This window comes from Helicoverpa armigera, chromosome 5, assembly GCF_030705265.1.
Source record: "Helicoverpa armigera isolate CAAS_96S chromosome 5, ASM3070526v1, whole genome shotgun sequence".
NCBI lineage: Eukaryota > Metazoa > Arthropoda > Insecta > Lepidoptera > Noctuidae > Helicoverpa > Helicoverpa armigera.
The window spans coordinates 9,185,314-9,212,505 of NC_087124.1; the positions used below are offsets into that span (position 1 = coordinate 9,185,314).

General features: G+C 36.6%; 7 protein-coding genes across 9 annotated transcripts; 2 read left to right on the forward strand and 5 right to left on the reverse strand.

Moving 5' to 3' along the window:
* Positions 1–1,027: 1,027 nt before the first annotated feature.
* Positions 1,028–1,733, reverse strand: LOC110382805 (nucleoside diphosphate kinase). The gene has a single exon (XM_021343497.3). It carries the CDS (start codon positions 1,656–1,658, stop codon positions 1,128–1,130), a length of 531 nt encoding a protein of 176 aa, XP_021199172.1. The 5' UTR covers positions 1,659–1,733; the 3' UTR covers positions 1,028–1,127.
* A 695-nt stretch (positions 1,734–2,428) lies between these two features.
* Positions 2,429–3,233, reverse strand: LOC110382804 (DNA-3-methyladenine glycosylase 1-like). The gene has a single exon (XM_021343496.3). The coding sequence runs from the start codon at positions 3,062–3,064 to the stop codon at positions 2,483–2,485; it is 582 nt and encodes a 193-aa protein (XP_021199171.3). The 5' UTR covers positions 3,065–3,233; the 3' UTR covers positions 2,429–2,482.
* A 993-nt stretch (positions 3,234–4,226) lies between these two features.
* LOC110382803 (uncharacterized) lies at positions 4,227–6,284 on the reverse strand. Of its 2 annotated transcripts, none has more exons than XM_049842518.2 (4): positions 5,830–6,284; positions 5,490–5,664; positions 4,618–5,372; positions 4,227–4,533 (listed from the first exon to the last, which is right to left on the reverse strand). In XM_049842518.2, the coding sequence occupies exons 2-4, from the start codon at positions 5,620–5,622 to the stop codon at positions 4,285–4,287; spliced, it is 1,137 nt and encodes a 378-aa protein (XP_049698475.2). In that variant the 5' UTR covers positions 5,623–5,664; positions 5,830–6,284; the 3' UTR covers positions 4,227–4,284. The 2 variants fall into 2 exon arrangements, with proteins under 2 accessions (XP_049698475.2, XP_021199169.3); XM_021343494.3 differs by having other exon boundaries at positions 5,490–5,640; positions 5,830–6,283.
* A 695-nt stretch (positions 6,285–6,979) lies between these two features.
* LOC110382807 (anaphase-promoting complex subunit 15B) lies at positions 6,980–8,266 on the forward strand. The gene is made up of 3 exons (XM_049842535.2): positions 6,980–7,207; positions 7,395–7,491; positions 7,794–8,266. The coding sequence occupies exons 1-3, from the start codon at positions 7,088–7,090 to the stop codon at positions 7,970–7,972; spliced, it is 396 nt and encodes a 131-aa protein (XP_049698492.1). The 5' UTR covers positions 6,980–7,087; the 3' UTR covers positions 7,973–8,266.
* Positions 8,267–8,405: 139 nt separating this feature from the next.
* On the reverse strand, positions 8,406–13,456 carry LOC110382815 (uncharacterized). 2 transcript variants are annotated; one of them, XM_021343515.3, is made up of 8 exons: positions 13,334–13,456; positions 13,181–13,255; positions 12,745–12,902; positions 12,285–12,386; positions 11,325–11,698; positions 10,760–10,894; positions 10,245–10,496; positions 8,406–8,633 (listed from the first exon to the last, which is right to left on the reverse strand). In XM_021343515.3, the coding sequence occupies exons 2-8, from the start codon at positions 13,202–13,204 to the stop codon at positions 8,503–8,505; spliced, it is 1,176 nt and encodes a 391-aa protein (XP_021199190.3). In that variant the 5' UTR covers positions 13,205–13,255; positions 13,334–13,456; the 3' UTR covers positions 8,406–8,502. The 2 variants fall into 2 exon arrangements, with proteins under 2 accessions (XP_021199190.3, XP_021199189.3); XM_021343514.3 differs by having other exon boundaries at positions 11,325–11,752.
* Positions 13,457–14,074: 618 nt separating this feature from the next.
* On the reverse strand, positions 14,075–15,307 carry LOC110382814 (kallikrein-7). Its single transcript, XM_021343513.3, has one exon. It carries the CDS (start codon positions 15,200–15,202, stop codon positions 14,156–14,158), a length of 1,047 nt encoding a protein of 348 aa, XP_021199188.1. The 5' UTR covers positions 15,203–15,307; the 3' UTR covers positions 14,075–14,155.
* A 538-nt stretch (positions 15,308–15,845) lies between these two features.
* Positions 15,846–27,028, forward strand: LOC110383662 (ATP-binding cassette sub-family F member 1). Its single transcript, XM_049842501.2, has 17 exons — positions 15,846–16,224; positions 16,369–16,488; positions 16,848–16,949; positions 17,659–17,787; positions 18,350–18,454; positions 18,540–18,643; positions 18,857–19,127; positions 20,175–20,462; positions 20,747–20,823; positions 21,316–21,464; positions 21,804–21,887; positions 22,227–22,464; positions 22,916–23,093; positions 23,552–23,730; positions 24,066–24,299; positions 25,115–25,273; positions 25,667–27,028. Exons 1-17 carry the CDS (start codon positions 15,984–15,986, stop codon positions 25,766–25,768), a joined length of 2,760 nt encoding a protein of 919 aa, XP_049698458.2. The 5' UTR covers positions 15,846–15,983; the 3' UTR covers positions 25,769–27,028.
* Positions 27,029–27,192: the final 164 nt, after the last annotated feature.

The following is a 27,192-nucleotide window of genomic DNA, read 5'->3' on the forward strand; positions in this document are numbered from 1 at the left end:
TATGTCCTCCACCGCTTTTGTCTTTTATAAAATCACTAGCTGTTTGCCTGCGTCCTGGGAAAACTTCTGGCCGTACCCGGATAAAATATAGCCTAAGTTACTCAGGAATAGTGTAGTTTTCCAATAGAGGAAGAAATTTTTCAAATCGGTTCAGTGCATTTGGAGTCAACTCCTTTCGGTTGTATGAGTATTTCTTGACATCCTATATAAATAGATTTTTAGCTATGAAGATATAAATTATATTGCATTAATTGGTCGCACAGAATATTTAATTATATCTGGCAGACAGGTCACAAAGGCCGCGATGCAATTACGATAATTAGGCATTTAATATTCATTCTTGTCTTGGTATTAATCAATGCGCTTATACACATATCACATAGGTACTATGTTTTTAGCTTAATTTCTTTAGCCTACTGTGGAGACCTTTTTCGGCCACTCCGTGGGCGGCTGGCTGTTCTCGTGGAGACCAGTCAGCGCCGTAGGACTTAGTGCACATCCATTTGCGCAGGGATTGGTATACTACCTATTCCTAACTTTTCAGCCCTATGGGAAGGAAATCAGACACGACCGAGAGATCAGGTGCGGGGCCGGTACGTCCTCTCAGACTCACGGGTGTATCATTGCCCTACTTCCAGACTCCGGGCAGCTTTGCCAAAGTTTCTGAACGGCACATAGCGAATTTATTGCTGAGTTCAGCCCTATCCGGGAATCGAACCCGAAACCCTTACCCAACAGGGGCTCATAATAACAATATGGCGTAAATAGCTGCGAGTAGGCTTGTTTAATAGGTACCTATCTATCTAACTAGACATGATCGATCACACGAAAATTCAGATTTGTCAATTTTAACTACCTAGGTACTTGTAAATTAGTTTGGGGAAAACATGTCAAATTGCCAATGCGAGCTTGTACGAGAGAATTACTTAGAAGGAACATGTGAAGTATTGTTTTGACGTATGCAAGGACAAGGTAACACATGTGACGTGAGATAAGTATAATCGATTCATTAAAGAATAAACACTCATTAAATTAAGATATTTATTGTTATATATATCACGGATTAACTTAAGAACATTAATTAACCTATTACACGTGGTGAAAGGTTATAACGGAAAGGTTATAATTTACTCGTAGACCCAGTTCTCGGCAGCTGGTGTCCATCCGACGACTTCTTTTTCGCTGAACCACAGAGCGATTTCCTTGTTAGCAGACTCCACACTGTCTGACCCGTGGATGATGTTGCGGCCAACTTGGATGCAGAGGTCACCACGGATTGTGCCGGGTAAAGAGTCGGCTGGGTTTGTAGCACCAAGCATTTGACGACCGGTCTTCACGGCGTTGAGGCCTTCCCAAACCATTGGAACAACGGGTCCGGAGCTCATGTACTTCACTAGACCAGGGAAGAACGGCCTGGACGCCAAGTCACTGTAGTGCTTTTGCAGTAATTCTTCTGAGGGCCAAACAAATTTCAGGCCAACCAATTTGAATCCTTTCTTCTCAAAACGCTCGATGATCTGGCCGACAAGTCCACGTTGGACTCCGTCGGGTTTGATCATGATAAAAGTTCTTTCACGGTTTTCCGCCATTATGACTTTTATTAACGTGTAGCCGGCGCGTCTGAGATGGATTAAAAGGTAGAGCAAAGTGGCAATCATACGAAAAAGAATGAATATCGTTCCGCGTCACAAATTACCCACAGATAGCATATACAATACATACAGTAGCAAAAGCCAAACGGAATCGATCCAATGCGAAAGTTTATTTGTGACTGGCAAGAACGTATTCTCGTTACACTTACCGATAACAAATGATAACTAAAAACTTTAATGAATTTAACAAGTTTAGTGTCAATTTTGTTTGTTTAGAGAAAAAAGCGCCTTGCACATTAATACCTTGCATGATGTTGCATCAATTGTGATGGTACGTTCACACGCGCGCGTTCAAATCGACATTCAACGGGCACAGTCACGTTCACGAGCGTGTAAACGGTACGCCCGAGCCCGTGAACGCGCCCGTGCCCGTGAACGCCGCGAACCGGTCGAGTGTCGGTTTTTTGGCTAAGTTCAAAGGATGAATGTGCGGGCGCCTGGCGACTGTTTACACGCGCGCAGGCAGTCAGTCTCTCCTGCGCTTTCGTGACGATTAAACGTTCTAAGAAAGTCGCTACGATCGGAGATTACAACATGGCGGAATGGTTAACGTCGTTCATCATTTTGATTCTTTTTCCAATAAAAATAAGTTAAGCCAAAGGCTATGACAGCAACAACACCGAGATCCTCGCTGCATGCCATTCTTGCACTGACTGACACGACGGCGCGCGTGTGAACAGCTTGAATGTCCGCCTGCCCGCGACGGGCTGCACGCCGCGCAGCCCGCCAGGCAGCCCGCCGGGCTGCGCGGCGCGCGTGTGAACGTAGCATGAAATGAACTAAGTCCGATTGTAAACGTTGTAACCTTTTTAATTATAGATAGTTTGAATTTAATCAGAATGCTTTGTATTATATCTTATGCATGTTATGACATGATCATTTACTAGGCCACACGCTTGCATGAAAGCATAACAAATCTTTGAGCCGACGAATTTAAAACCTTTTCTTTTTAAAGACTTGGATAGTGCTATAGACATCGCTGTTTCGGATGGCACATCTTTATAGTGTTTCCAATGATTTACTATGGGCTCTTTGTTTACGAAGCTCCATATAAAATCAGAAAAAATTTCGTTATTATTTTCCATTTGTACATAACACTTGGCATTGTTTATTATAGATTCAATTTTTCCTTTATGCCTTATTATTCCAGATTCTTTTAGAAGTTGGTCAACATCCTTTTCCGTTAATTTTGACACTTTGTGAGGCTCGAAGTTAAAGAAACACTTCCGGTAACTTTCTCGTTTTTTTAATATTGTCAACCACGATAAGCCAGCTTGTTGTCCTTCTAAACATAACATTTCAAACAAGGCAAAGCTGTTATATTGTGGAATTCCCCATTCTTCATCATGGTATTTTATGTAGAGTGGATCTTCTGTTAACCACCCACACCGTAGAACTTTATTTTCTGCCATCTCACATCGGCACTGGTTTATTATCAAGCGGTGCTTCTAGTAAATCGTTACACAAAGCTTTTTCACAATTTCTATACTCAAGTGGTAACTGCTTTTTGTATTATTTATTTTATGGCGTGCAACATAACCTAACCTCTAGTTAATCTTCTGTAGCTTTTCCACAGATTATAAATGTAATAACTACTAAATTACTAAATTACTTGTTACCCGGCTGCAAAGAAGGGCACGCATTATTTATTTGTGACTAGAAATTTAAATGTGGTATCCTCCTAGCTAGCAGATCGTCTCAATATAAGGAGATCAGCCATTTGCGCATGGCATACATATTACAGTGCAGTAGCATTTGCACAGACAAAGGTGCACTCTCGCCACTCTCTATTCCCTCATACTTTTTTAATCGCGAAATTAACACTCAATATTTTTCCTAACATTTAACTCTTAGTTATTTTATATGAATACCTACAGTTTTACAATAACTGTAGGTAGGAATAAGTATGGGAGGGATATTAATTAAAATAAGTTTGATATCCATAAAAGTATTTTTATTCTATTTGTTTACTAGGTTAAAGGTTTAAAGTTATTCACTAACAAAAAAATGAATCACTTTCGAAGCTGGTAATTATTATGAGACATGCCTCGATAAATAATTACTTTTTGCCAAACCCAAAAAGACGTGGCAGAGCTACCCTTAAATACATAACCCACAGTTTAACCCAGTTTATTGCATGATAATTGATATTTAAAGATTCTTCTTTTCTTAGTCGGTATCTAATCGTTTAATTGCTTTTTGTTGGAACAAATCTCAAAGTCAGAATCACTATCTAACACCATCAAAAATTCGTGTCTAATAAATAGTAAGTGTGTGGGTACACGTACACTTCCAAAAAACCTAACTAAGGTTTACGGTCCATTATTTATTAATGAACAACATGAGGCAAGGAATGAAAGTTGATTCTGTCAGACACGTCTCTGCAATCTATTGAGCTAGTTTAATAAATATGAGGATGAACTTCATAAAACCCAAGAGTTGCGACAATATTTTGGCCGGTGCACGATGCACGACCCATGTCATCGCCTGGCTTAGCAATCCAGTTAAACTCTGGCAACAACTAAAGTATTCTTTCTTTCTCTTTATCGAATACTTTAATTATTGTGTGTGTCATTTCCTAAACTAATTTAAATCTTAATTCGTTTATTTTACGTATTATAATAACCTAAGTTTAATCATAACGGCTGGGTGTATTCAAATTTAAATATCCTGTACAAACTATCCACTTAGGACCTCCGTAAACTTTGGCAAGCTTAGATTGGTGGTTACATCTGTGAGGCTTGATGTATCTTCGTGTTTGTGGTCCAGATACCAAGCTATTCACGAGCCTTATATTTTCATCACTAAGTGTTCCATCTGATATTTGTTGCAAAAGAGATGTATACTCTGGTTTCGACAACTCATTTGTAATACGCATCATCTGAAACAAAAGTACATAATTAGGCAGCTATTTTCATTTCAACCCACTTGTGTGTTCACCGAACCTACAGGTAGAGCTACTTACCACTATCTTTAGTTGAGCTTCTGAAAGAGGTGTTGCTATTGGGCCTAGCAACATTACACTACTATTTGACCCGAGACTCTCGGGATCGACTGATATGAGCCCATCATCACTACCATTACTCTTAACTTCGTCATTTATAATTAAGAACATTTGTTCATTAGGCATTGTGCTTTGTGATTGTTTATGTTCCGGCACGTAAGGTTTGGTAACTGTTGCTTGTGGCATTATGTCATTTAATAAAGCTTTAAGTTTCAATTTAGTTTTGTCCTTCTTCTGGGTGGGCTTATTTCTTTTACAACAGAGTGTTTTTAATTGAGCTACGAGAACATCAAATAATAGTTCTTTCTTTTCTTCTTCGTCGTCATCCTTATCTTCAGGTTCGATTTCTGATGGACGATTATAAAGTAAATTGTTCAGTTTTTGTACAGCTTCATACTGAGGGTCCCCGCCTTTTTTAGCAGGAAAAGGGTCGACTTCTTTATTTTCTAACCGAAAAAATGCCCCTTGTGGTTTATTTCTGTCAGAAATTGTTTGAAACCTCTTATTTTTGTTATGATTTTCTAAGATCTCATTAATCACAGGCAAAGGTTTGCTTGGTAAGTCAACAACTGGTTTGTAGTTTTCAGCAAACTTCGATTCGGAAGCAATCTTGACTATGTCCTTTAAGTTGTATTCACTCTTATTCGGTTGCTCGCTAAGGAGTTTAATAAGCTCTTCATCAGACAGTTTTGAAAGAAGATACGTAACGTCGCTATCTGCAAATAATAATAGTGCAATATAATAAGAACCTTCTGTCATATATTCTGCTTATGCTATATCAGATAAAGGTGTGAAAAAAGATTAAATAAAAGTTTTAAAAATCGCGTACTTACCACCACTTCTCAGGATAGACGTTTTTGGTAAATCTTTGTCATTTGGCAAATATCCTTTGGCTAATATGTATTCTGAAACATCCTCCGGCTCACCGGCAATGGTGTACATTTGATTTTTATTTAATAATGCCATTGATATCGCTGTTTGTATCTGCAGAATGTCAAATTAAAAACGCTACAACAACGACAATGGTTTAAGGTAACTTTTAATTTTCATAGTTTACATGAATGTGCTTAGGTGAAAGCTTAAGACCTCTATCGATCACACACGTGTGATTTTGTTCATGTACAAAATACTTAAATGATAACATTTTTATATGAAAACTTAAATGTTACTTACCCAACAAGAGAATAATATTATCCTATATTCACAAAGATACGAAAACATGTTCAGGTCTAGGATAGTTATGCGGTCAATGCAAGTTTAATTTCACGGCTGAATGCTCAATAGCTTCTTCCCCATAAAAGGTAGTTTCCTATCTTGTTATGTTTATGAAGTTAACAATGAACAAGCGCTCGTTAAATACTTTACGATCGTGATAAGGAGATTCAGCCGTGTTGAATGTTGTTATGTTTTAGCGTGTCAAGGACGTCTATACAATATTTTGATTTTTTTATCCGAGATATCCAATGCAGATGGCTGGATTGATGCAGATTGGAAGTTCTTGGCATTATAACGGCCATGAGTAGGTCCATTAAAGGTTAAGTGACACTTAGAACAGGCGGGCCGTAGATGCGGGACCATGTCACGAGAGGCAACTTATGTTGAGAAAGTCAGTGCTCTCCATATATGCAAAACACTGGTAAAATCAATGACCTGACTCATTGATTTTTCCACGGCTTCAAAAGGCGATTAGCTCATTAAAAAGGGTCATTGAGTTAAATCATGGTGTAATATACCCCTTATAAACAGTCAAAAGTGTTAGCGGTTCACAATGTGAATACCCACTGCACCCAAGTCAACAGTACCCACAGCATTAACAACATCCATCCTCCGAGCCTTTTCCCAATTATGTTGGGGTTGGCTTCCACAGCATTAACATGCTAATAAGAAATAAAACCTCTTGGAAATGCTTGTTGGGAAAGTCGAAATAAATAAAATGAAACTTATATAGTAAAACAGCTATTACTGTTTTTCTAGTTAATATAGTTTTATTAGGTATGTTTACCTACTTACTAGTACTTACTACACAGTTTGCTAGAATAACCGATAAGCATGTAGACGAAGTCAAAAGAAATTAATTGTAGCATGGATAAGACAATGCTATGAATTAGGCATAGTCTAACAGCGGCAGCATAATATCTAGTATGGTTTTATGACTTCGCACCTAGCATCTTCTAAAAAGCAATAAATGAAAAACAACATCTATTTTGGCGACCAAAGAATGAACCGTTCCAATTTCAACGGAACAAGACCGGAAATAAAGTTTGGTTCGTTAAGTTGTCGTACGCGCCGTCAATTTGAAATATCTTTGGATAATGTCAATGTTGTCATTGTCATTTGTGTTTATTCATGGTTTATTCATCCATCAGTTTTATTATGTTTACATCTGAGGTATACATGAGTACACGAGTTAAGAGTTATTTGAAAAACAACAATGAATATTCCTTTTCCAGTTTTAACTCCTCGTTTAGTGGACCCATTGTGGTTTAATGCTGATAGTCCTTGTGATGAAGAAACAGAATTATCCGCTTTAGAACAGGCGAATCAGCATTGGGTGCGTAACGGAATAATTCAATTTTAAGTTCGTCAATATTTTATATCTGGGTGTATTATGCTCATTTAGACATAATACAGTATTTTAGAGTTCATTGCTCCTGCAGTACTACGATTTTCAATGCTGAAGAGTCAAGTGACCATGTTGATTATAGTAAAAACTTGAATTTTGTATTTATTCTTTGCAGTTAAACTCAATAGGTCAGCAGTACATGAAGCGTGCTCCACTAGGGAAAGCTGATCCTGAGCCCATGGAAGAAGAAGCAGATACTGATGAGGAAGAAGGTATGAAGACATCTGTTCTTGTGACAGGATTGAGGGTTGTCAATTGACCTTCATATACTTAAAATTAATGAACCTTGTGGCATTTACTTGTATTCAAATGTTATATACTATACAAAGTGTCTCATAGATATGACACACCCGATATAATGGCTTGATGCCCGATATAATTAAAATATTGAATTGAATTGGCTATATATGAAACATAGTCCCTAAGATAGATGACCCACTAACTAAAGTTTCATCATATAAAAGACCTTCTTATCTGATTGGCACCAGTTTTAAAGCAACAGCTTTTTTTTCAGGTAATGATGAATCAGATGAATCTGAAGAGTCGCATGATGAAGATGAGGAGGAAGATGTTCCAGCCTCATACTCCCCCGCTCGCAACAACAATGAGCTGGAGCCTGACAGTTTAGATGACCTCAATGATGGTCCTGACCTCAACAGCTCTGACCAGAGCGCTCTTTGGCCCATACAGTAGTTTAAAGTTGTAGAATAGAGCATGTAATGGCTGTTTACTATTGACCTGGGCAGAGCAATCACTGCTGCAATAGTATAAGCGCTGATTTTGCAATAATGTGTTAACTTCTGAGAAATATAGTGGTCTAACATATCAATGCAAAAGCAGTCAAAACATCAAACATTATTCTTAAGATAAAAGTTATCTGATGATTGAAAAATCTGCCCTAATGTAAATTATCCTGACTGAAGTGTAGCTAATTAAGAAGTGAGCAGAAAATAAGAATAAATTAATTGAGTCAAACTTTTGATTTTATTTATGTGTTTAATTTCTCCTTTTTCTCTAATTAGATCAATAAATCTTAGAAATATTAAAGTTACTTATTTTAACCTTTTTCCAAGACATGAAATTTGGTTGCATATTACTAAGATCCTAGTAAAAAAAAAACACCAAATAGTAAAAAATCTCAATATCTTTAATTAAAACTTATAAATAAATAAAAATCGTAATGAGATAACAAATTAATCATAATCACATACATAAATACTGGTTTAGAAGACACTGGTTACATCAATCACAATATCCACCACTCTAGTTAGTAGTGGTCTTACATTTTCAGGAGGTAAATTCTTCCACCTATTTGCCAGGCATTTCTCAATAAAAGCATGAGTTGACTTCAGTTCTAAAAAACAAAAGTTACGTGTCAGTATAAGACTCGCTTCCATTCGCGGTTCTACCTGCATCCCGAAAAAATGGAATTATTACTGGATAAAAGTTTAATGTTATTCTGATGAACAAATCGATTTAGTAGTAGGTAGGTACTTTCGTATGTATCTATACTTATATCGGGTGTGTCGTTCATAATCACATTAAATGAAATGCGTTAATATACTGGTTAATATATGTCGATTAACACATAGATAAAAGAAAAATACATAAAAATAAAAAAATGATTTTTTCAAACAAAGTAAATGGAATAAAAATGTGCAAAAATTAGAACACCATATAAAGTCAGTCATAACAAACAACTGAAATTCTCCCTTGAAAACTGACAGCTGTCAACTGATCAAAACATACGATACTCCTAACTTTATCTCTGCTTTATGCCCGGTTTACACTTTGCTAAGTTAACACTGCAGGTGATTAGTGCAGGTGTTTAGTAATCAAGGTGTGAACGGAAGCGTAAAGTGATTAGTGTTAAGTGATACGTGCGATTAGTACTTATTGATTAGTGCGAGTGAATAGAATCAAGGTCTATTTTTGTTGTTAAGTGACTACCCCCTCTCAACTTTTCTACTACCCTCTCTCGCAATTTGCCTGTACTAATCAGTGTGTAAATACGTGTGTGATAAGTGCGCAGTGTCAAGTGCAAAGCGAAAATGAAGTGGACGGAACAACATACTTTAAAATTCGTACAAGAATACATAAAGTTTGAATGCCTATTGCCTATACAATGTAAAGTGCGCAGAATTTAAAAACAAACAGTTAAGAGATGCGGCTCTATTGAAACTGAGTGAAGCGATGGGAATTCCCGATTTCAAAATTGAGTTCATTTTCTATATCAGATACCACAACAGATACAATCTCCTTAATTATTTGTCTCAATATTAGGCTCTGTTCATCTTCCATTTCTAGAGACACTATGCACAACGGACAGTACCACTATGAGCTTCTTCCTAAACACTGTGTAAACGGAGATGGAAAAGACTACTTAACACTTGAGACTTATCGCGTAAAGGCCGGTTTACACTTTGTGAAGTGTGAAGTGATAACTGTTAAGCGTTAACTTAACACTAATCACTTCACGCTTCCGTTCACACCTTGATTACTAAACACTTGCACTAATCACCTGCAGTGTTAACTTAACAAAGTGTAAACCGGGCATAAAGTTAACGCTTAACACTTATCACTTCACACTTCGCAAAGTGTAAACCGGCCTTTACACATGATGGTTATGACATTACTCCTGTGGTTAAACCACTACATGGATTAGGTTATTTTTTTACAATTCGCCATAGAATATCATAAAGTATATGCGATATGATTTAATGTGATTGTGAACGACACACCCGATATATAAGGGGAAATATTTGATTGTTTGTTTGAATCAAATAGGCTCCGGAACTACAGAATCGATTTGAATAATTCTTTCACTGTTAGGAAGCTATACTATCTGTGCTGAACATGGGCTGTTTTATCCGGGTACGCGGGTGAAACCGTGTGGAACATCTAGCAATCTTAATAATAGGATGTTGTATTTGTCAATAGACAAGACTAAATAAACTTCGTTTACCTGCCGTATTGGAGCAATTGGCCATATTCAGTGTGAAAAATATAGCACTTCTCTTGACGACCGGATCATACTCATCGCAATAATAATGGAAGGCCATGGCCAGTTGTGAGGGTACAGAGTCGATCTCTTTGACCAGCATCACGCCAGATCTGTCGACATCATCACGGTATCTGGTGATCAGTTGGCCGTGATCCTGCATGTCGAGGTCTGCACTCTCAACTACTGTGTGCTGTATTGAAGCGATATTGTTACCTGAAAGAGTGAGACTTGATAAAGATAATGTTAAAAGATTTTTCCCGAATTCCTTGAAATTGTATTGAAATTTTACCTCGGGAATCAAACCCGACACCTCTCAAGCAAGTAGTCGCGCATGCGACCACTAAACCACCGAGGGAGTCCACATAAGTCTATTGAGCAAACGAAGCTATTCATTCTTTATTTAATTACATAGATGTAAGCTATGGGCACATAAATGGGATGGGGATGAATGGGATTAAAATAAAGAATTTTCTTACGTAAATATCTTGCAGCAGTAAACGCAACTTCATCTGTGAATTTATCAAATCTAACAGCATTGAAATTGTTGGTTTTACTGTTGTAAACAAACATGAAGGACCCAGTATCCATCCTTGAGAATATTGTTGATATACCTGCAATTATACAAAAATCCTTTAAAAATGAGAACTGTAGATGTAACACAGTGATTGATCATGCTTTCAATGCATTTGCAGCCATATTTTAGCCATTTCATAAAATAATTATTGAGTGATATATGACTCAGCAACAATATTAAGCCTAGTGGCACAATTGCCTAGATGAGGAAAAATTTCATACTGATTGAGGATACAAAGTTAATAATGTGTTTGTCAAGAGGGACCCATATGTGACATTATAGAGCTGTTTACTAACCAGCTGCTGAGCCGTTTACTAAGTATCTATTTGACTTCATCAACTCAGTAGTTTCTGAGATTCTCATGTTCAAACAAACAAACTCTTCAGCTATATTTAGGAAGTAGATATGAAATAAATAAATTAACAAACAAAAACATAAATAAATAAAGTATAAAAAAATAAACTTACCCGTTTTTAGCTTGAGAATAGAATTATCATCAATATTATATTTTTCCTGAAGGTTCTTCATATTGTTTTCAAATATAATTTTATCATGATTGACTGTTTGTGTTGATTTATCTTGACTGCTGTTTGTTATATTGGGAAGCATTCTGTGAACCATTACTGCTATAAAACCTAATATTAATGCGATCAATATATTCCGGAATGTGTTCCCGGACTGTGTTTGAGCTGTATCTTCTGTTGAAATTGATAGTTTTCGCAGTGTTTGGCGTTCTGAACTATGATCGCTCCTATTTAGTCTGTGCTGAAAACTTTCATCCTCTATTCTTGACTTAGATAGCGACTTGACCAAGTAGTTTTGTTCAACATCAGAATCATCACTGTAAGGCAAATGTGACGGGAGAGTTGCAGGTAAAGATTTCGAAAGCTCATTACTGCAATGAAACACATAGGACTTCACTAAAGCTTAGTCACAAATTAGATGAAATGACAGATGATTGTGAAAAGCTTGTGATTTTCATGCATTGCAGCAATGTGGCTTCGCAATAATTTGAGGATTTATAAGCAGTAATAGCTTACCCTCGCACTCAGAGACATTTAATGATTACTAAGTCACTCGTTAGTGACGGATCATCAAAGAAATCCTTCACTAAGGGTAACCATTAAATGTCTCCGAGTGCGGTTAGACTAGCGAGTATTACACTATACAAGTAACAGCAGGGTTGATGCTATGTAGGATAAGATAGAGTGGCCGACAATTTAAGGCTTAAAAGAATTAATTTACAAGCATATGTATGTATGGCAATTAAATGTTATGAAATATGGTATTGTATTCAAGTTTCAATCTGAGCAGACTTTCCAAAACAAGATTCAAACAACTGACTAAGAATTTTTAATACATGAAATTCTATATTTCAATAAGCGTGTATGAGATAACATTTGTGTTGAAGTGGAACAATTACTTACGTGCTGTCCTCATCAGAATTTTCCTCATCGTGTGGATAAGAATTTGTTCGAGGTATTTTTTTCTTTCGTATTGTTAGTGGACTGGTTTGACGGGCCATTTTGCTGCAAAACAAGTTTGTTTGAACTTGTATTATCTTATTAATTTAGCTTGTTTTATTCATTAGATGGATTAAACAAATAAATTGACATTATCACACTGATGCAGATTTATATACATGACACTGTTTAGGCAAAAGTTTAACAACCACGTAAACATCAGCTTTCATATAACAATGTGAACTATGAATTTAAATGTTAAATTTTAAAAGTACAAGGTTGTTTAGAGAAAAGATTGATGTTTTTGTTGGTTAACTTGGGCCTTACTCATTACTACGCGTTACTAACAAAATGGACACCATGGTGTGAAATAAAGTAATTATTTATTTATATTTATTAAGATAATAGCAGACTGTTTCCAAACCTCATCACATTGTCGACCACATCCACTCCTTGGTCCACGACATCTCTCTCAGCCTGGTGGCTAGGATTGCCGATGCCATATCTGCCCATTATTTCGATTGCTTGATCACTTATTTGGTACTCATGAATGCTCTTCCTACCCCTTATTGTAAATCCCCCCTGGAATATAACAAAAATCACAAGATGGTCTAAATATAATTCATAAGATGTCAGCTGATAGGGTCAGCAGGCAGTTTATGTATTTCCCTATTTAAATTCAACAGTAAACAGTAGGACAATCACAAACTAATAATAATCACATTGAGACTGACCAAGTGGATTGTAATGTACTTTTTAGTGCTTAAATAATTGCATGTCAAACTATTTGAGTAAATAACAAATGTTTGACTAAGTTTGTCTAATTGATTATATAGTAAAAAAAAAGAAAATTATCTTACCCCCTCTGGACTGTCTCTGTTCATTTGATATATCTTTTTTGTTTAACACATCAGGTTATCTTTTAACTTCTGAAACTAATATAAAATACAAATTATTAAGTTAAAAGCGTTATTGAATGTCAGGAATACTTGAGCAAGTAATTTTTAGCTTACAATAACATAAGACATTATCATTACACACGATTATTCACGAATGCAAGTAAAAAAATGCGACTGAGAAACTCTGTCAACTGTCAAGTCAAAACTTTTTCAACATGTCTTCAACAGTTGACTGACACTGACATCTTGTGTGTAAGGGGCAGCCTAGACGAACAATTAAATTTCTAATCTTCCCTCGAATTCTCTAGGTCATTAGATCTTTACTACTTGCTAGTCGACCATATCACCTCGAAAGTTTGAAAGTATGAACTTATTTAAAGAAAAATCTAATCTTAACATGAAGTCACGCAATGCGTTTCCGGTGGCATACCATGGCTACCCTGTTGTTTGTAGAATGTCGTTGCAGTCAGCACTCAAACCTGATGTAGTTCTCGTGACGCAATCCGAACCGCGGGAAACAGCAAAGGCTTGAAAAACTTAAAGTATAACACAGTGCAAATACAAGTCATCAGCTGCCTAGACTTTTCTGAACTGTTGGGACCTACCCCAACTTCTGTTCTAACTAGATACCGAGTCGCTTCGTAAAGCGCCTTCCTGAAATTCTAAACTCAGTATCCGGGTAGCCACTTCCCCTTGGTAAGTCTGATTATGTACTACATAAACTCTTGGTAGTCATAGATGTAGAAGAGTAGTGAAATCGTAGATACCTAATCCACCCACCGACCGCGCCAAGTGCCAGTGCGGTTGTTACAGCTTCGAGCTCCTTAAGCGAAAGAGCAGACACAAATGCTTAGGAAATGAATAAAATTTATGAACCTGAATTTTTTTATTAGAATTTCACAAACAATTTACATTACTAAATCAATGACAAAGATGTCAATACAATGCCAAGATACATACACAACCTGTGAAAATATATGTTGGAGTTGCCATCAGTCGTAATCCTGAGCTAGTCATTTTATGAAGTTCGCGATCTGATCTTGCGGCTGGGTGGGAAGGATAAGCTGCCAGTGCTGGTTGCTCTTGCTCTTCATTCTTTTTTATTTTTTCATCCAGCCATGCCTTGAATGTATATGTCGGTAGAATATCTACCATCTTTTTGTTTACAGCGTACGTGGCAGACATCTCTTTGGAACATTCTTCTGTTCCTTTTATGATAATGCCCATGAGCTCTTTATCAAATAAAACAGGGCCTCCAGTGTCTTTGAAACAAGTTGGTACCTTCGTTTCAACGCAATCAAAATATGCTCTTAAAACATCAGTAATTTCCTCCGGAGACCGATTTTCCATCCCGACGTACTGAAGGTCTTTTGTTTGCCCAACATCAGCATTCAATCCAAAACCTAATCCTTCTAAATCGAGAACGTTACGAGGGTTTGTGTAATTGCTAAGAGTTACCTTTGTAGCAATGCTACTGTTGTGTTTCTCCGTATAAACAATACCAACGTCTTTTAAAGACTCTGTTCCAGTAAAAGTAGGGAATCTTTCAGTTTTTATAACATGAAGTGAAACAGTTGTTTCGTCTTTCTTATCCGTGGTAGTGTTCAAAAGAATGTAACTTAAAGGTTGTTGAGTACAGTGGGCTGTTGTCAATATCAATCCATTAGAGACAACTACACCAGAACACAAATATTCATTTTGTTGAGACATTATAGCGGCCATGAATGGAAATTGTCGGTGAGCAGCATTCTGTATTTCATGCATTTGACTATTTTGTCTTCTCGTACAGGTAATGTTGTTGGGTTCATTTTCAACGGGGATGTCCAAGGATTCATCTTTGGACTCATCGTTTGTTTCGCCGTTGTCGTCTCTATTTTCATCCACACTTTTTTTCACATTTTCACCAGCACACGTCGTTATAAAGCCAAATACAAATACAACAGGAACTAGAAAATGCAGAAAAATGAATTCAGTCTTCATCATCAAAATTTGCTAATTCTTCCTAGAGGAACATTCTAGTTCTTTTTTCGTAACTATCAAAATAATTTTGTTTCCTTTTAAAAAGATTTTTGTTTAAACTGCCAGAAACTTTGCTTGTCATAGTTTGGTAATGAAATTATGATGGTAGATCGAGCAAAGAGTTTAATTCAGGAGGTATCATGATAATGCATTACAAAATGGGCTAACTGGCTCCTCCTTCTTGAAGTTGGTTCGGTTGGTTGGTTCTTACATTTTATTGCACATTATTTTGGATGTTATATTGTTCATTATTTTTCAACGTCTAGGTGGTCCCTAACCACTATCTATCTACAAAACTTCGTCTAACTTCGTGTGCAGTGTGGAGCGGCCTTAAAGTTTGATGTTGACACTTTGACAGTACAACAATGGAGTACTCACTACCATTGTAGTCTTTGCTCACTACTACTCAGTCAGTGTCAGTCTGTCATGGCTGATTTACATTGAGTCAGTAACTGACGTCAGTCCACTGACTTGTCAGTGCTGACCCGGCACTGCCATCGTGTAAATTGATTTGAAGTCAGTACAGTACTACTGACGAAACACTGACACTACACTGACTTCATGTAAATAGCACTCGTCAGTTTTCGGCGCCTACACTGACGTCAGTTACTGACTCAATGTAAATCAGCCTTCAAGTTCAGCCAGGCAGTTTACAGTTGATCACCTGTGAATTGCATTATATTTTAGTGAGTTGGCTATTTTACTGTAATTTTACACTAAATACATATCTCTATTAAGTAAAAAAATGTCGAAAAAGAAGGGATCCAAGAAGACCCAAGACTTCGATGACGACTTTGAGGAGAAAAAGACTTTATCCAACGATTCTCATGAGGTAACCTCTAAAAGTAAGGGAAAAGGGAAGAAGAAGGGTAAAAGCAATGCAGGTGATTGGAGCGACAGTGAAGAAGGAGATCATCAGAAGAAGGTTTTGGCATCCGATGACGAAGACGTTCCGAAACCAGCAGCAAAGAAATCACAAAAGAAAGGTGCACATATGCTTAGACTTCTGCAATGCATAGCTTTATTAAATCCTATGCTATTTGATTGCTGTACCTGAGTAGTTTTATTATTAAAATCCGACTATCTTTTAGCTTTTATTGTATTTTTTTCTAAAATATGTCTAATTTCAGCTAAAAATAAAAAGAAGGGCCATGATTCTGATGAAGAGCTAGATGATAGTAAATCAGTAGCCAGCAATGCCACCAGCACTGCTCCTAAACCTGCAGCCAAGGCTAGCAAAAAGAAGAAAGGTACACCTAACATATGTATTTTAACTTTGTTACTAACCATTTTTGTTTTAATTTATGTTAAGTTTTGTTACTAAGTGTTCATTTCAACGCAAAAAAAAAAAACATTTTGGTTCAATGTTTAAGTTACAGAAAATATTACAACTAACCATACTTATAAATATTTTTTGGGAATTAGAAACTGGGGGAAAAAATATATTTAAAGAATTTAATATTAATAATTCAAATGGTCAGTTGTTTACATCTTTTGAATAACACACACATAGTATGCAGTTTTCATTGTATGGCAACAATACACATAGTTGGCAATGTTTCAACATTTCACCTCTGCCAATAAACTTTATCATTTAATTATATTTCAGGCAAAGGTAAGAAGGATGAGGACTGGTCTTCAGAAGGTAGCGATGTTGAACTGAAAGAAGTTTCAGAAGAGGAAACTGTGAAGCCTGTATCTAAAAAGAAAAGTAAGTAACAACTATATCATATGTATAAAATATCTCATATCATCACATATGTGAAAAATTAAGAAATTGCATTCTTGTCATAGTTATTTCATCATATTACATAACAAGCAGAATTCTTGTGTAATGCCTAGAACTTGTTTTATGTATGTACTAGCTGGTGCCCGCGACTTCGTCTGCGCAGGTTTAGTATTTCGAACAATATGTTTACAAATTGTAGCCTGTGTTATTCTGATGTATAAGCTATATTATTGTAAAGTTTCATTAAAATCCATTCAGTAGTTTTTGCGTGAAAGAGTAACAAACATCCATACATCCATACATACAAACTATCGCGTTTATAATATTAGTAGGATATAACTCTTTTATTATTATTGCTTAAACTAAAGTTTGAAGTACCGTAGGTTTCACCTATGTGCAGCTGCACGTCAGACAAAGATAGGTGTAACTTATGTCTTCTTGGTTAGAACCAGGTTTTAAATTCAGTTTAGTATTTTATTAGCTTTATATTAAGATTCTGATGTTGAAAAAGAAAAGACAAGAATGTTTTAATCAAACTTTCAAACTATACAATTTATAACATTGAATGTATTTTCTTATGGTACTCCCTTATGTACTACCCCTATGTCCTACCTTTAAGTACTCCTTTTATATAATTTTTACAGTTAAACTAAGTTTGACAGGGTTCAAAATAATAATATTAAATTCACAGCTAAAAACAAAAAGAAGAATATAGAAGCTGAATCTTCAGAGGATGAGGATCATGATGACTCCAAGTCAGTAGTAAGCAATGTTTCAAGTAACCAAGCCAAGCCCGCTGCTAAGTCAAAGAACAAAAAAGGTATGTATGTAAATACAAGCTGCTATAAATAAATTACACACATAAAAGTGTAACTTTTTAAATTCTTGACTATCTTCGCTAAAAAGTTTTTCAACAAATCATAGTAGTATAGTATGGCAGTATGTTATGTATAGCTCATCTAACGTAAAGCTATTTCAGCTTAGACAAGATACATTAAATTATTTTTTTTTCGACATTTTAAACATGCTCTGCTGGTATACATAGATTAAAGATATTAATAACTAGCTTTTGCCCGCGACTTGGTTCGCATGGAATAGTGACTTCCGGCATATTTTTGGTTTGACGCTATATGGCGCTAGATGGCGCTATATGTCCGGAATAATTTTTTTTTTTTTTTGAAATAAAAACTATCCTAATTTCACACAAATCGGTTCCGTAGTTTAGGCGTGAAGAAAAGACAGACAGACAGACAGTTACTTTCACATTTATAATATTAGTTAGGATTAATATTATTAATATGTACATAGGCATTCTGCACATAAGCATTATACCTACTCTTTTATAAAACACTTGTATATAAAACACCTATATATTGTTTCAGGTAAAGGAAAGAAAGAAGACTGGCCAGATGAGGAAAGTGATAAGGAATTAAAAATGGAACCATCAGAAGATGAGGAAGAAATTGTAATTCCTGTTGTTAAAAAAGGTATGTATTAGCGGCCATTGTGCCATATTTTAAATTACATTACCAATGAAAGTCCTAAGTCCTAAATTGTTATTGTATGTCACAGGTAAAAATAAAAAGAAGAACAACATTGATGATATAGAGGCAGAATTAAAGAAGTTCGAAATGAAGGATCCTGAACCAGAACCCGAACCACCTGTCAAAACAAAGGTATGTTCCAGTTAGATTAGCTGATACTTTTCATTAAAAAAAATAATAATAATATTTCTGTTCAGGGTGATGTGTCTTAAATCTTAAGTTATCATCATTGTCGTCGTCAATATCTTAACCATAGAATGTCCAAAAACCCTCTTCATGATAATGGTTTTATATTGTGTGTATGTAATTTTCGCCTCTTTTAAATTAAAAATCTCTTCTAACCAGGAATCAAAGAAGAAATCCAAACCAGTAGAAATTGTAGAACCTGAAGGTTCCGGTGATGAAGTATCCATGGAGACTGATGACAAGGTAGCAGAACTTCCCGAGAAAGAGAAAGAGGAGCCTGCAGAGAAGAAAATGAGTCACAAAGAGAAGAAGAAGTTAAAGAAACAACAGGAGTATGAGAAGCAGATGGAACTGCTCACCAAGAAGGGTGGTCAGGGACACAGTGATCTGGATGCTAACTTCACTGTCAGTCAGGCACAGAAAACTGCTGGTATGTATCTATTTTCTAATTTACCTAATGCTATCAATGTTAAGGCAGGGCATGAGATTTGCAGGAATTTTGATAAGGTTATCCATTTGTTTTTGCATATGAAAGGGTACTTACGGCCTTACTACAAAAACTTAAACATCTGTTGAACACTTGTCTAAAAAAGTGTGGGTGCAAAACGGACCTTATTTCAACGTCTGTATTTTTTTTAGACAAGTGTTCAACAGACGTTTATAAGTTTTTTGTGGTACGACGGTTAGCGTTTAAGGCTGCGTTCAGACATGCGGGAATCGTGCGTTTACGAATCGCGATTTCGTGCGTGTTAGCGTCAGTTTCAATGGAGGTCGACGAAGAAGTGTGTTTACTGTTATGTGTTGAAGTGTGTTGTTGTTTACTTTCTTTTAAGGAGCAACCTCCTTAAAAAAAAGAAAAAAAAAAGGCGGCATTAGTGCATCCAATATTACGTGACCGACTAGTACATGGTCAGTTCGTAACGTTTTATCCCAAATTAAGAATGTATGATAACAATTTTTCCCAAATATCCATACCATACCAACTCTTGCCAAGCTCGGTTCTTGATAATTTTATTTGAGTAATTGAGTAATCATCACACTGAATGTCCCATATTGCAGGTCTCTTCTCCCCCTCATCAATAAATAGTTCAGTTTCGAAACGATCCATGGCGAACTCACGAGCAGTGACGTGCTCACCGCGCGGTATCCGCAACACAACTGAACGCGAAGTACAGACTCCACAGTAATAGAAACGCGCGGGTGCAGCGCGATTTTATTTTCTGGCGGTTGGGTTGCGGTAACCGCGCGGTTATGTCTGAACGATTACTAACTAACTCATAGAAATAAGACCCTCGCGATTTCCATGCGATTCTATAATCGCGCGGTTCCCGCCATGTCTGAACTAGCGCTAAATCGTTAAGTGTGTTAAATTCGCTTAATTACAGCGTAAATGGAAAACAGCAGTATCTTTCCACAAATAAAAACTCAACTATACCAATAGGTATATTTAATACTAATTCCAAATCACTATTTCCAGGTCAAATGGCAGCCCTAGAAAATGCAGTAGACATTAAAGTAGAGAACTTCTCAATAGCTGCAAAGGGCAAAGACTTATTCGTGAACGCTAACCTCCTTATCGCCAACGGTCGGAGGTACGGTCTTGTAGGCCCTAACGGTCACGGCAAGACGACCTTACTGAGGCACTTGGCACAACGTGCCTTTCCTTTGCCACCACATATAGATATATTGCTTTGTGAACAAGAAGTGACAGCTAGTGATATGAGTGCAGTCGATACCCTGCTGGAAGCTGATGTTAAGAGGACTGGTAAGAACTTTTTGCTACATAGGATGTCTACGTCCGACTTTTTGTTGGATAGATAATAGGATTGATTTTTTGTAGGACGTTCTGGCCGACTTCTTAGAGAACATGTGTGTTGCACTATTGCTATCACTGTGTTCATTATGGACATTTGCGCTCAACATTCACGTTTCTCCTACAAAATATCGTTCACCGATTTATCAGACGTGAGAAGCCTTAACAGTATTGCCAGTTACGAAAATTATTGTTGCATTCAATTTTTATTTTCATATATTTTTTGTCTGTTTTAGAATTGCTCAAGGAATGCAAGGAACTGGAAGCTTTAACAGAAAAGGGAGATCTCAGTAAACAGGACAGATTAAATGAGGTAAAAGACTTCTTCTGATTACTAATGACTTATCTAACAAAAGCAGATGAGAAATACTCATATGCACATTGTCTTTGTATGCCTAAATTCAGGTGCGCTCAGTAGTGGCAGTGTCGCTGAGTGAACTAAAGACATTTACACCACATTTACATGATTCACACGCTTTTGTTACATAAATAACATCTACCAGAGCAAAGTACTGTTTATTTAAAAAGTTCTAAAAAAAAAAACTCAACAAATAGTTTCATTTAGCGGGGCGGCAGCGGCGGCGGCGCGGGCGGTCACCGCTTGACTGGAGCGGGCCACTCGTTGCCCGCGCCCGCGCCGCTGTATTCGAGGGCCGGTCCATTAGATTATACGCATACGCGTAAGATCCTGCCGCTCCCGCGCCGCCGCCGCTGCCGCCCCGCTGCCCGCAAAATTCGAGGTCGAGGCCTTATAAGGAGGTTTATTCATCAAATGTTTGTTCTAAAAGGATATTTTATATACCAGGTGTATGCGGAACTGAAAGCGATAGGCGCGGACTCTGCGGAGCCGCGAGCGCGGCGTATCCTGGCCGGTTTAGGGTTCAGTCGGGAGATGCAAGATCGTGCCACTAAGAACTTCTCCGGAGGCTGGCGAATGAGAGTGTCGCTTGCTAGGTATGAAAATTTATTTTTATATGGTTATGGATTATATGTAAAAATATAACTTTGCTGTGCTCGATAGGCTCGATCCATAATTATTGTTTCTATTTTCCGATATAAAAATAATTTTATGTACAAATCATGGAAACTAATAGAGTCATTTAATTATGTACTGATAATTCAGTAAATAAAACTGTTTTGAATATTTGGATATGCAATTGGAAGGATTCAGGAAATAAGAGTACTAATATAAAAATACCAAAGTGGCTTTATATAAATGTATTTACTGTTAGTACAAATAATGTAGGACATCTTATGTTGTGTGTAATATTTATATATTTTTTGTAATTTTAGAGCACTGTACGTAGAGCCAACGCTGCTAATGCTTGACGAGCCTACGAACCATTTAGATCTGAACGCTGTCATTTGGTTAGACAAGTAAGTATCGCTATTGTATTACTACAAAAACATATTTATGTTGTTCAATATCCTAATTTCGCTTTGTATCGAATAGTCTTTCGAACCTGGTAACATGAAATTATTTTGCACATTATTAAAACCTTTACTATTCTGAGATTGCATTAAACTGTACCTCACTGGTCTATTGTATACTGTCATCTGAATTACTAAACCATTTCAAATTGTTGTGAAGCTACATCATCCCCGGGTGATATAGACTACATTTTATCCGGGTACGAGAATATGTTCTCTGTGAAGGTGAAACCGCAAGAAACAGCCAGTTACTAAAGAAAATCTCAACTAAAACCTCCTTTGCAGTTACCTCCAAGGTTGGAAGAAGACACTTCTCGTAGTATCTCACGACCAGTCGTTCTTAGACAACGTATGTAACGAGATCATTCACTTGGACACGCAGAAATTGTATTACTACAAGGGAAATTACTCCATGTTCAAGAAAATGTACGCTCAGAAGAGAAAGGAGATGATTAAGGAATATGAGAAGCAAGAAAAGAGGTTAAAGGATTTGAAGGCGCATGGACAGTCGAAGAAGCAAGCTGTGAGTTCTATTTTTATACTTAGATAACCTATTTGACAATGTTGTTAAACATAAGCGCTTAGGTTGTAGATTTATACATATAATAATATTGAAAAACTCATTACCAATGCTCCTCGTTGAGGGATTATGTACTGCCTAAAGGTTCTTAAATCCATGTTAATGGCGAAAATAACTGTATAAAATGTAACTATAAAACCAACCCTAAAAATAACTAAAAAATAATCATATAAGTTTCCACTTGGCCACAACCCTTGCCTAACGTGTGATATCTACACTACAGTTCTGATTTAACAATCCTATCAACGAGAATTAAAAAGTAAGAACAAAACACCTTTGCGCATGCGTGAGGCACTAGGCCAAGTTATTTAATTGCAGCTGTACCAAGTATACTATAATCGAGATTCTTCTTCTTGGGACGTTGATTAAAACTTTTTTATTACTCAATAAACAGGAAAAGAAACAAAAGGACGCTTTAACCCGCAAACAAGAGAAGAACCGCAGCAAGGCTCAGCGTGAAGACGAGGACAGTGCAGCCCCCACCGCGCTGCTGCAGCGGCCCAAGGAGTATATCGTCAAGTTCTCGTTCCCCGACCCGCCGCCATTACAGCCACCTATACTTGGCTTGCTCAGTAAGTAATCACTATATTATAGATAGAAGAACCGCAGCAAGGCTCAACGTAAACGTTGCTTAGTAAGTACATTGTAAGATCTTTTTTTCAATTTACATGTATAACACAAACCCTAATTTATTTTATCATATCTTTCTTCATCATTATCGTCCCACTGCTGCACAGGCTTGCTTTCACACTAAGAAGGATTGAGCCGTTAATCACTTTGCTATCTCTCTTATGAAAAAAAGAAACGGTCAGATTGAAAACCTTCTCTTTGGGAAGTCGGTTAAATAGTGTACTTTTATAAAAAGGTACACATGATAGTGTGATGGCTCGAAGTTACGTTATGTGCTGGTAGATCTGTAGACTCGTAGACTTACAGACTTTAAAAAATCATATCAGATTTTTTTTCCAATTATTCCTCTAAAATTAGTACATTTGTTACATACTCTATTAATTTCCATTCATCTACACAGATGTGGACTTCAATTTCCCGAGTCAGAAGCCCCTATTCAAAGGCGTGGACTTCGGCATAGACTTGAACTCGCGTATCGCCATCGTCGGCCCCAACGGTGTAGGCAAGTCCACCTTCCTCAAACTGCTGGTGGGAGAACTGTCGCCCGTGAAAGGAGAACTTATTAGGAACCATAGACTGGTTAGTATGCTTTTGTTTTGTAAAGAGGTTTGAAATAAGAATGGACCATAAAGAACTTTCAATAAGAAGTTCTTGTTTTGATTTATTTGCATTACAAGACTTCGTAGTACTTTAAATAGATTTTTTTTTTTATAAGAATGGAATGTATACTAGATCTGTGCGTGCTTGATAATCTCGTAAATAATTTGGGTACAGTTCGCGAAAAAAAATGTATCGCAAATTATCTGACTGTAAATTGAGCTGATATTTTATGGTCCAAAAAAAAACTAGATTTTTTGTAACAATTTTACTAAACCACTTTTACACTGAAACTAAACCCTATAACCCTTCCACAGAGGATAGGTCGTTTCGACCAGCATTCCGGCGAACATTTGACCGCCGAGGAAACACCCGCAGAGTACCTACAGAGGTTATTCGGCCTACAATACGAGAAGGCGAGAAAAGCCCTCGGTACCTTCGGCTTGGCCAGTCATGCGCATACTATTAAGATGATGGACCTCAGTGGAGGACAGAAGGCCAGGGTGGCGCTCGCCGAGTTGACGCTTATGGCACCTGATGTTGTTATTTTGGTAAGATATTGATGTATTTTGTACTAGCTGTTGCCCGCGACTTCGTCTGCGTGGGCAATATAGAATTTCCAATTTCGTTTATTTAATCGTTCATTGCTCAACCCCTGTGGGTGATAGCGTGATAATATATAGCCTATGTGTTGAACCGGCCTCCAGGTAATAGTCATGCAAAATTTGATTTAAATCCATGCAGTACTTTTTGAGATTATCCGGGACAAACATACAGACAAACAGATAAACAGACATACAGACAAAAATTCTAAAAACTACATATTTGGGTTCAGAATCGATTATGGATCACCCCCCAAGTATTCTTTAAAAAAAATATTCAATGTACAGTTTTGACTTTCCTATCATTTTATTATATGTATAGAAGATTGTTTTTGATATGTAATTGTGATGTTAAAAAGCATTAGGAAATGCACAGACGAGGTACTATTTGAGATTAGGGGAAGGCAATGGAAGGCTCCGCATAATCAATTCTTTTGTCTTGACTTGTTTTTTATTACCTGTTTACGTCACGTCCTGGGAGAACCACTTCCTGTAACCTCTTATAAGCCTATATCCTATCTCAGGCTTTTTATTACACGTGTATTAAATTTCCTTTAAATTAGTTCAGCTATTTTAACGTGGAAGACATACACACAGACACAGTTACTTTCGTATTCATATCAGTAAGAATTAGTAAAGAAATATAGTATATACATTATTTAAATCATATTTTCTAAAGTATAGTGGTTTCAGATGCTACAGCATGTTATATAGAGCCTACAATAACCCAAAAAATACCCAATTATAACATTATCTTTCTACAGGATGAACCTACAAACAACTTGGACATTGAGAGTATAGACGCGTTAGCCGACGCGATCAACGATTACAAGGGCGGCGTCGTCATCGTGTCTCACGACGAACGACTCATCAGAGAGACTGACTGTGCACTCTACGTTATTGAAGACCAGACTATTAATGAGGTAAGGTTACTTTACTGGTTATTTTTATTGTCAAAACTAGGTCCCGTTTTCACTTGCTTGCTATTAGAACTACTTGCCGAATAAAAAGTTTCTTATAAATCGATCCTCGATAAATGGGCTAAAGTGAAAAAAAAATATTAATGGGACCAGTTTTCATATTAAAATTCGCTAAATAAATACAATTTTAGTATTTTCGTAGACTTCAACTCGACATGAGTTCGCAATAAGCAATAGCAAAGTTAATATATCAAGGATATGTAATAAAACAAAATGCAATAAATAAATTAAATACATACGCCCTTTTGTAACTCAAAGCAAAACTGGATTTGAGCGATTCCTTACTTCATATATTCCTGCCCGAGAAATTTTCTAATTATTTTCCCCTTTATATAGGTTGACGGAGACTTCGATGACTACCGTAAGGAGTTGCTGGAGAGCCTCGGAGAGACCATCAACTCGCCTTCTATCATTGCCAACGCTGCGGTCCAACAATAAGCGAAAGGGACCCGTTGTACCATTTGTTGAAATTATTTGCACCTGTACTTATGTTTTATATGCGTTCTCCCACATTTTTACTTACGGCTAGTTGTACCATTTAACTATCATCATATCAGCCAGTTACCGTCCACTGCTGAACGTGGGTCTCCCCCAACGAACGCCAACCTAACCATTTTCAGATGTCAAATTGCCGATTTTACCAATGGCCGGCAAGTATACGGCTGGTTATCGTCATAGTTAAATGGTGCAATTCACACATAATCTGTTGGCACAATTTTTTCAAATTTAAAATCGAGAACTTTTTAAAAAGAAGAAACAAGAAAAAAAAAGTTGTTTCTATGTATGTATTGACTAAGGTAACATTTTAGTTTGTTGTAAATTTGCGGTATGAGGGTTGTATAGGGACGGTTTATAAATTGAATGTACAGTGTTATAGGGTAGTCATCAAACACATTGTTTTGAATGTAAATATCGGTCTGTTGCAATATGATGCTGTTTATTGCTGTTTATTTTATTTTCTCTAAATAACTGAGACCCATGAAAAAAGTTTGTAACTAAAAACATATAATGTGTTTCGTTTTATGTTTGACACTACTCATTTCAGTATCATTTTACATAATTCACCCACAAGTGCCATTGTAATTTTGACAAATAGTACAGCATCATTAGAATTGTTGAATTTTTATAAATTATCTCCAATATACAGTCTCTTTATGGTATCACAAGCGACCGCGGAGTACGAGATTATTTTCATGCAATTTCACACAAGTGCCTAGTCCACAGCGCACTTATTAAATAATACTGTCGATTTACAAAACAATAAAAATGCGTAATTATAAAAAAAAAGTATTATTTACACTGCGCCCGTAAATATTTACCATTGATCTGTGACATAGGAATAATAGAAGCATAGAGGTTACATGATGAATGTCTTCCAACGTTTTCAGTTACGACCATAGACAATAGTGTGTGTACTGCCTATTTCATTTACTCAAATGTGTAAAAAAAGTATACAATTTAACATAGAAAATGTAGGAATCATCATGAATCTAGCATGTTATTTATTATACCAATTGAATTAGAACAAATGAAAGAAAATACAGTTTTATCGCTTCATTTCAATAAAATAATACTGCGCAATTGTTGCTATCGAATACTGTGCAGAGTAACGTTTCTGCACGAATTGGATTGAAATGTATTATAATATTCAAAATATTTATATACTTCTATATTAATAAATTTTGTTACAAAATGAAAGTTTTTTTTATTTCTCTATTCCTCTGCTATTGTTTTCTCTTGCTCCAGGAAATAAGAAAGATTAAAAGAAATACCATACCATTTGTTATTTGCTACGATTGCGTAGGCTGCTACGCTGTCACGTGAAGTGCTACGGCGTAGCACCAAAAATGGAAACGGGTAAG

Bases quoted from the DNA above. Each gene is read 5' to 3' on its own strand.
- LOC110383662 (XM_049842501.2), top strand. From the start codon at position 15,984: ATGTCGAAAAAGAAGGGATCCAAGAAGACCCAAGACTTCGATGACGAC. The intron at 16,489-16,847 runs GTACACCTAACA...ATTATATTTCAG, and splicing joins GGCTAGCAAAAAGAAGAAAG to GCAAAGGTAAGAAGGATGAG. The intron at 25,274-25,666 runs GTAAGGTTACTT...CCCTTTATATAG, and splicing joins AAGACCAGACTATTAATGAG to GTTGACGGAGACTTCGATGA.
- LOC110382804 (XM_021343496.3), bottom strand. From the start codon at position 3,064: ATGGCAGAAAATAAAGTTCTACGGTGTGGGTGGTTAACAGAAGATCCA.
- LOC110382803 (XM_021343494.3), bottom strand. From the start codon at position 5,877: ATGTTTTCGTATCTTTGTGAATATAGGATAATATTATTCTCTTGTTGG. The intron at 5,641-5,829 runs GTAAGTAACATT...GACATTCTGCAG, and splicing joins TAATATTATTCTCTTGTTGG to ATACAAACAGCGATATCAAT. The intron at 4,534-4,617 runs GTAAGTAGCTCT...CTTTTGTTTCAG, and splicing joins AAGCTCAACTAAAGATAGTG to ATGATGCGTATTACAAATGA.
- LOC110382807 (XM_049842535.2), top strand. From the start codon at position 7,088: ATGAATATTCCTTTTCCAGTTTTAACTCCTCGTTTAGTGGACCCATTG. The intron at 7,208-7,394 runs GTGCGTAACGGA...TATTCTTTGCAG, and splicing joins AACAGGCGAATCAGCATTGG to TTAAACTCAATAGGTCAGCA. The intron at 7,492-7,793 runs GTATGAAGACAT...CTTTTTTTTCAG, and splicing joins AGATACTGATGAGGAAGAAG to GTAATGATGAATCAGATGAA.
- LOC110382814 (XM_021343513.3), bottom strand. From the start codon at position 15,202: ATGATGAAGACTGAATTCATTTTTCTGCATTTTCTAGTTCCTGTTGTA.
- LOC110382805 (XM_021343497.3), bottom strand. From the start codon at position 1,658: ATGATTGCCACTTTGCTCTACCTTTTAATCCATCTCAGACGCGCCGGC.
- LOC110382815 (XM_021343514.3), bottom strand. From the start codon at position 13,204: ATGAACAGAGACAGTCCAGAGGGG. The intron at 12,903-13,180 runs GTAAGATAATTT...GTTATATTCCAG, and splicing joins ACAGAGACAGTCCAGAGGGG to GGGGGATTTACAATAAGGGG. The intron at 10,895-11,324 runs GTAAGTTTATTT...GTATAATTGCAG, and splicing joins TATTCTCAAGCTAAAAACGG to GTATATCAACAATATTCTCA.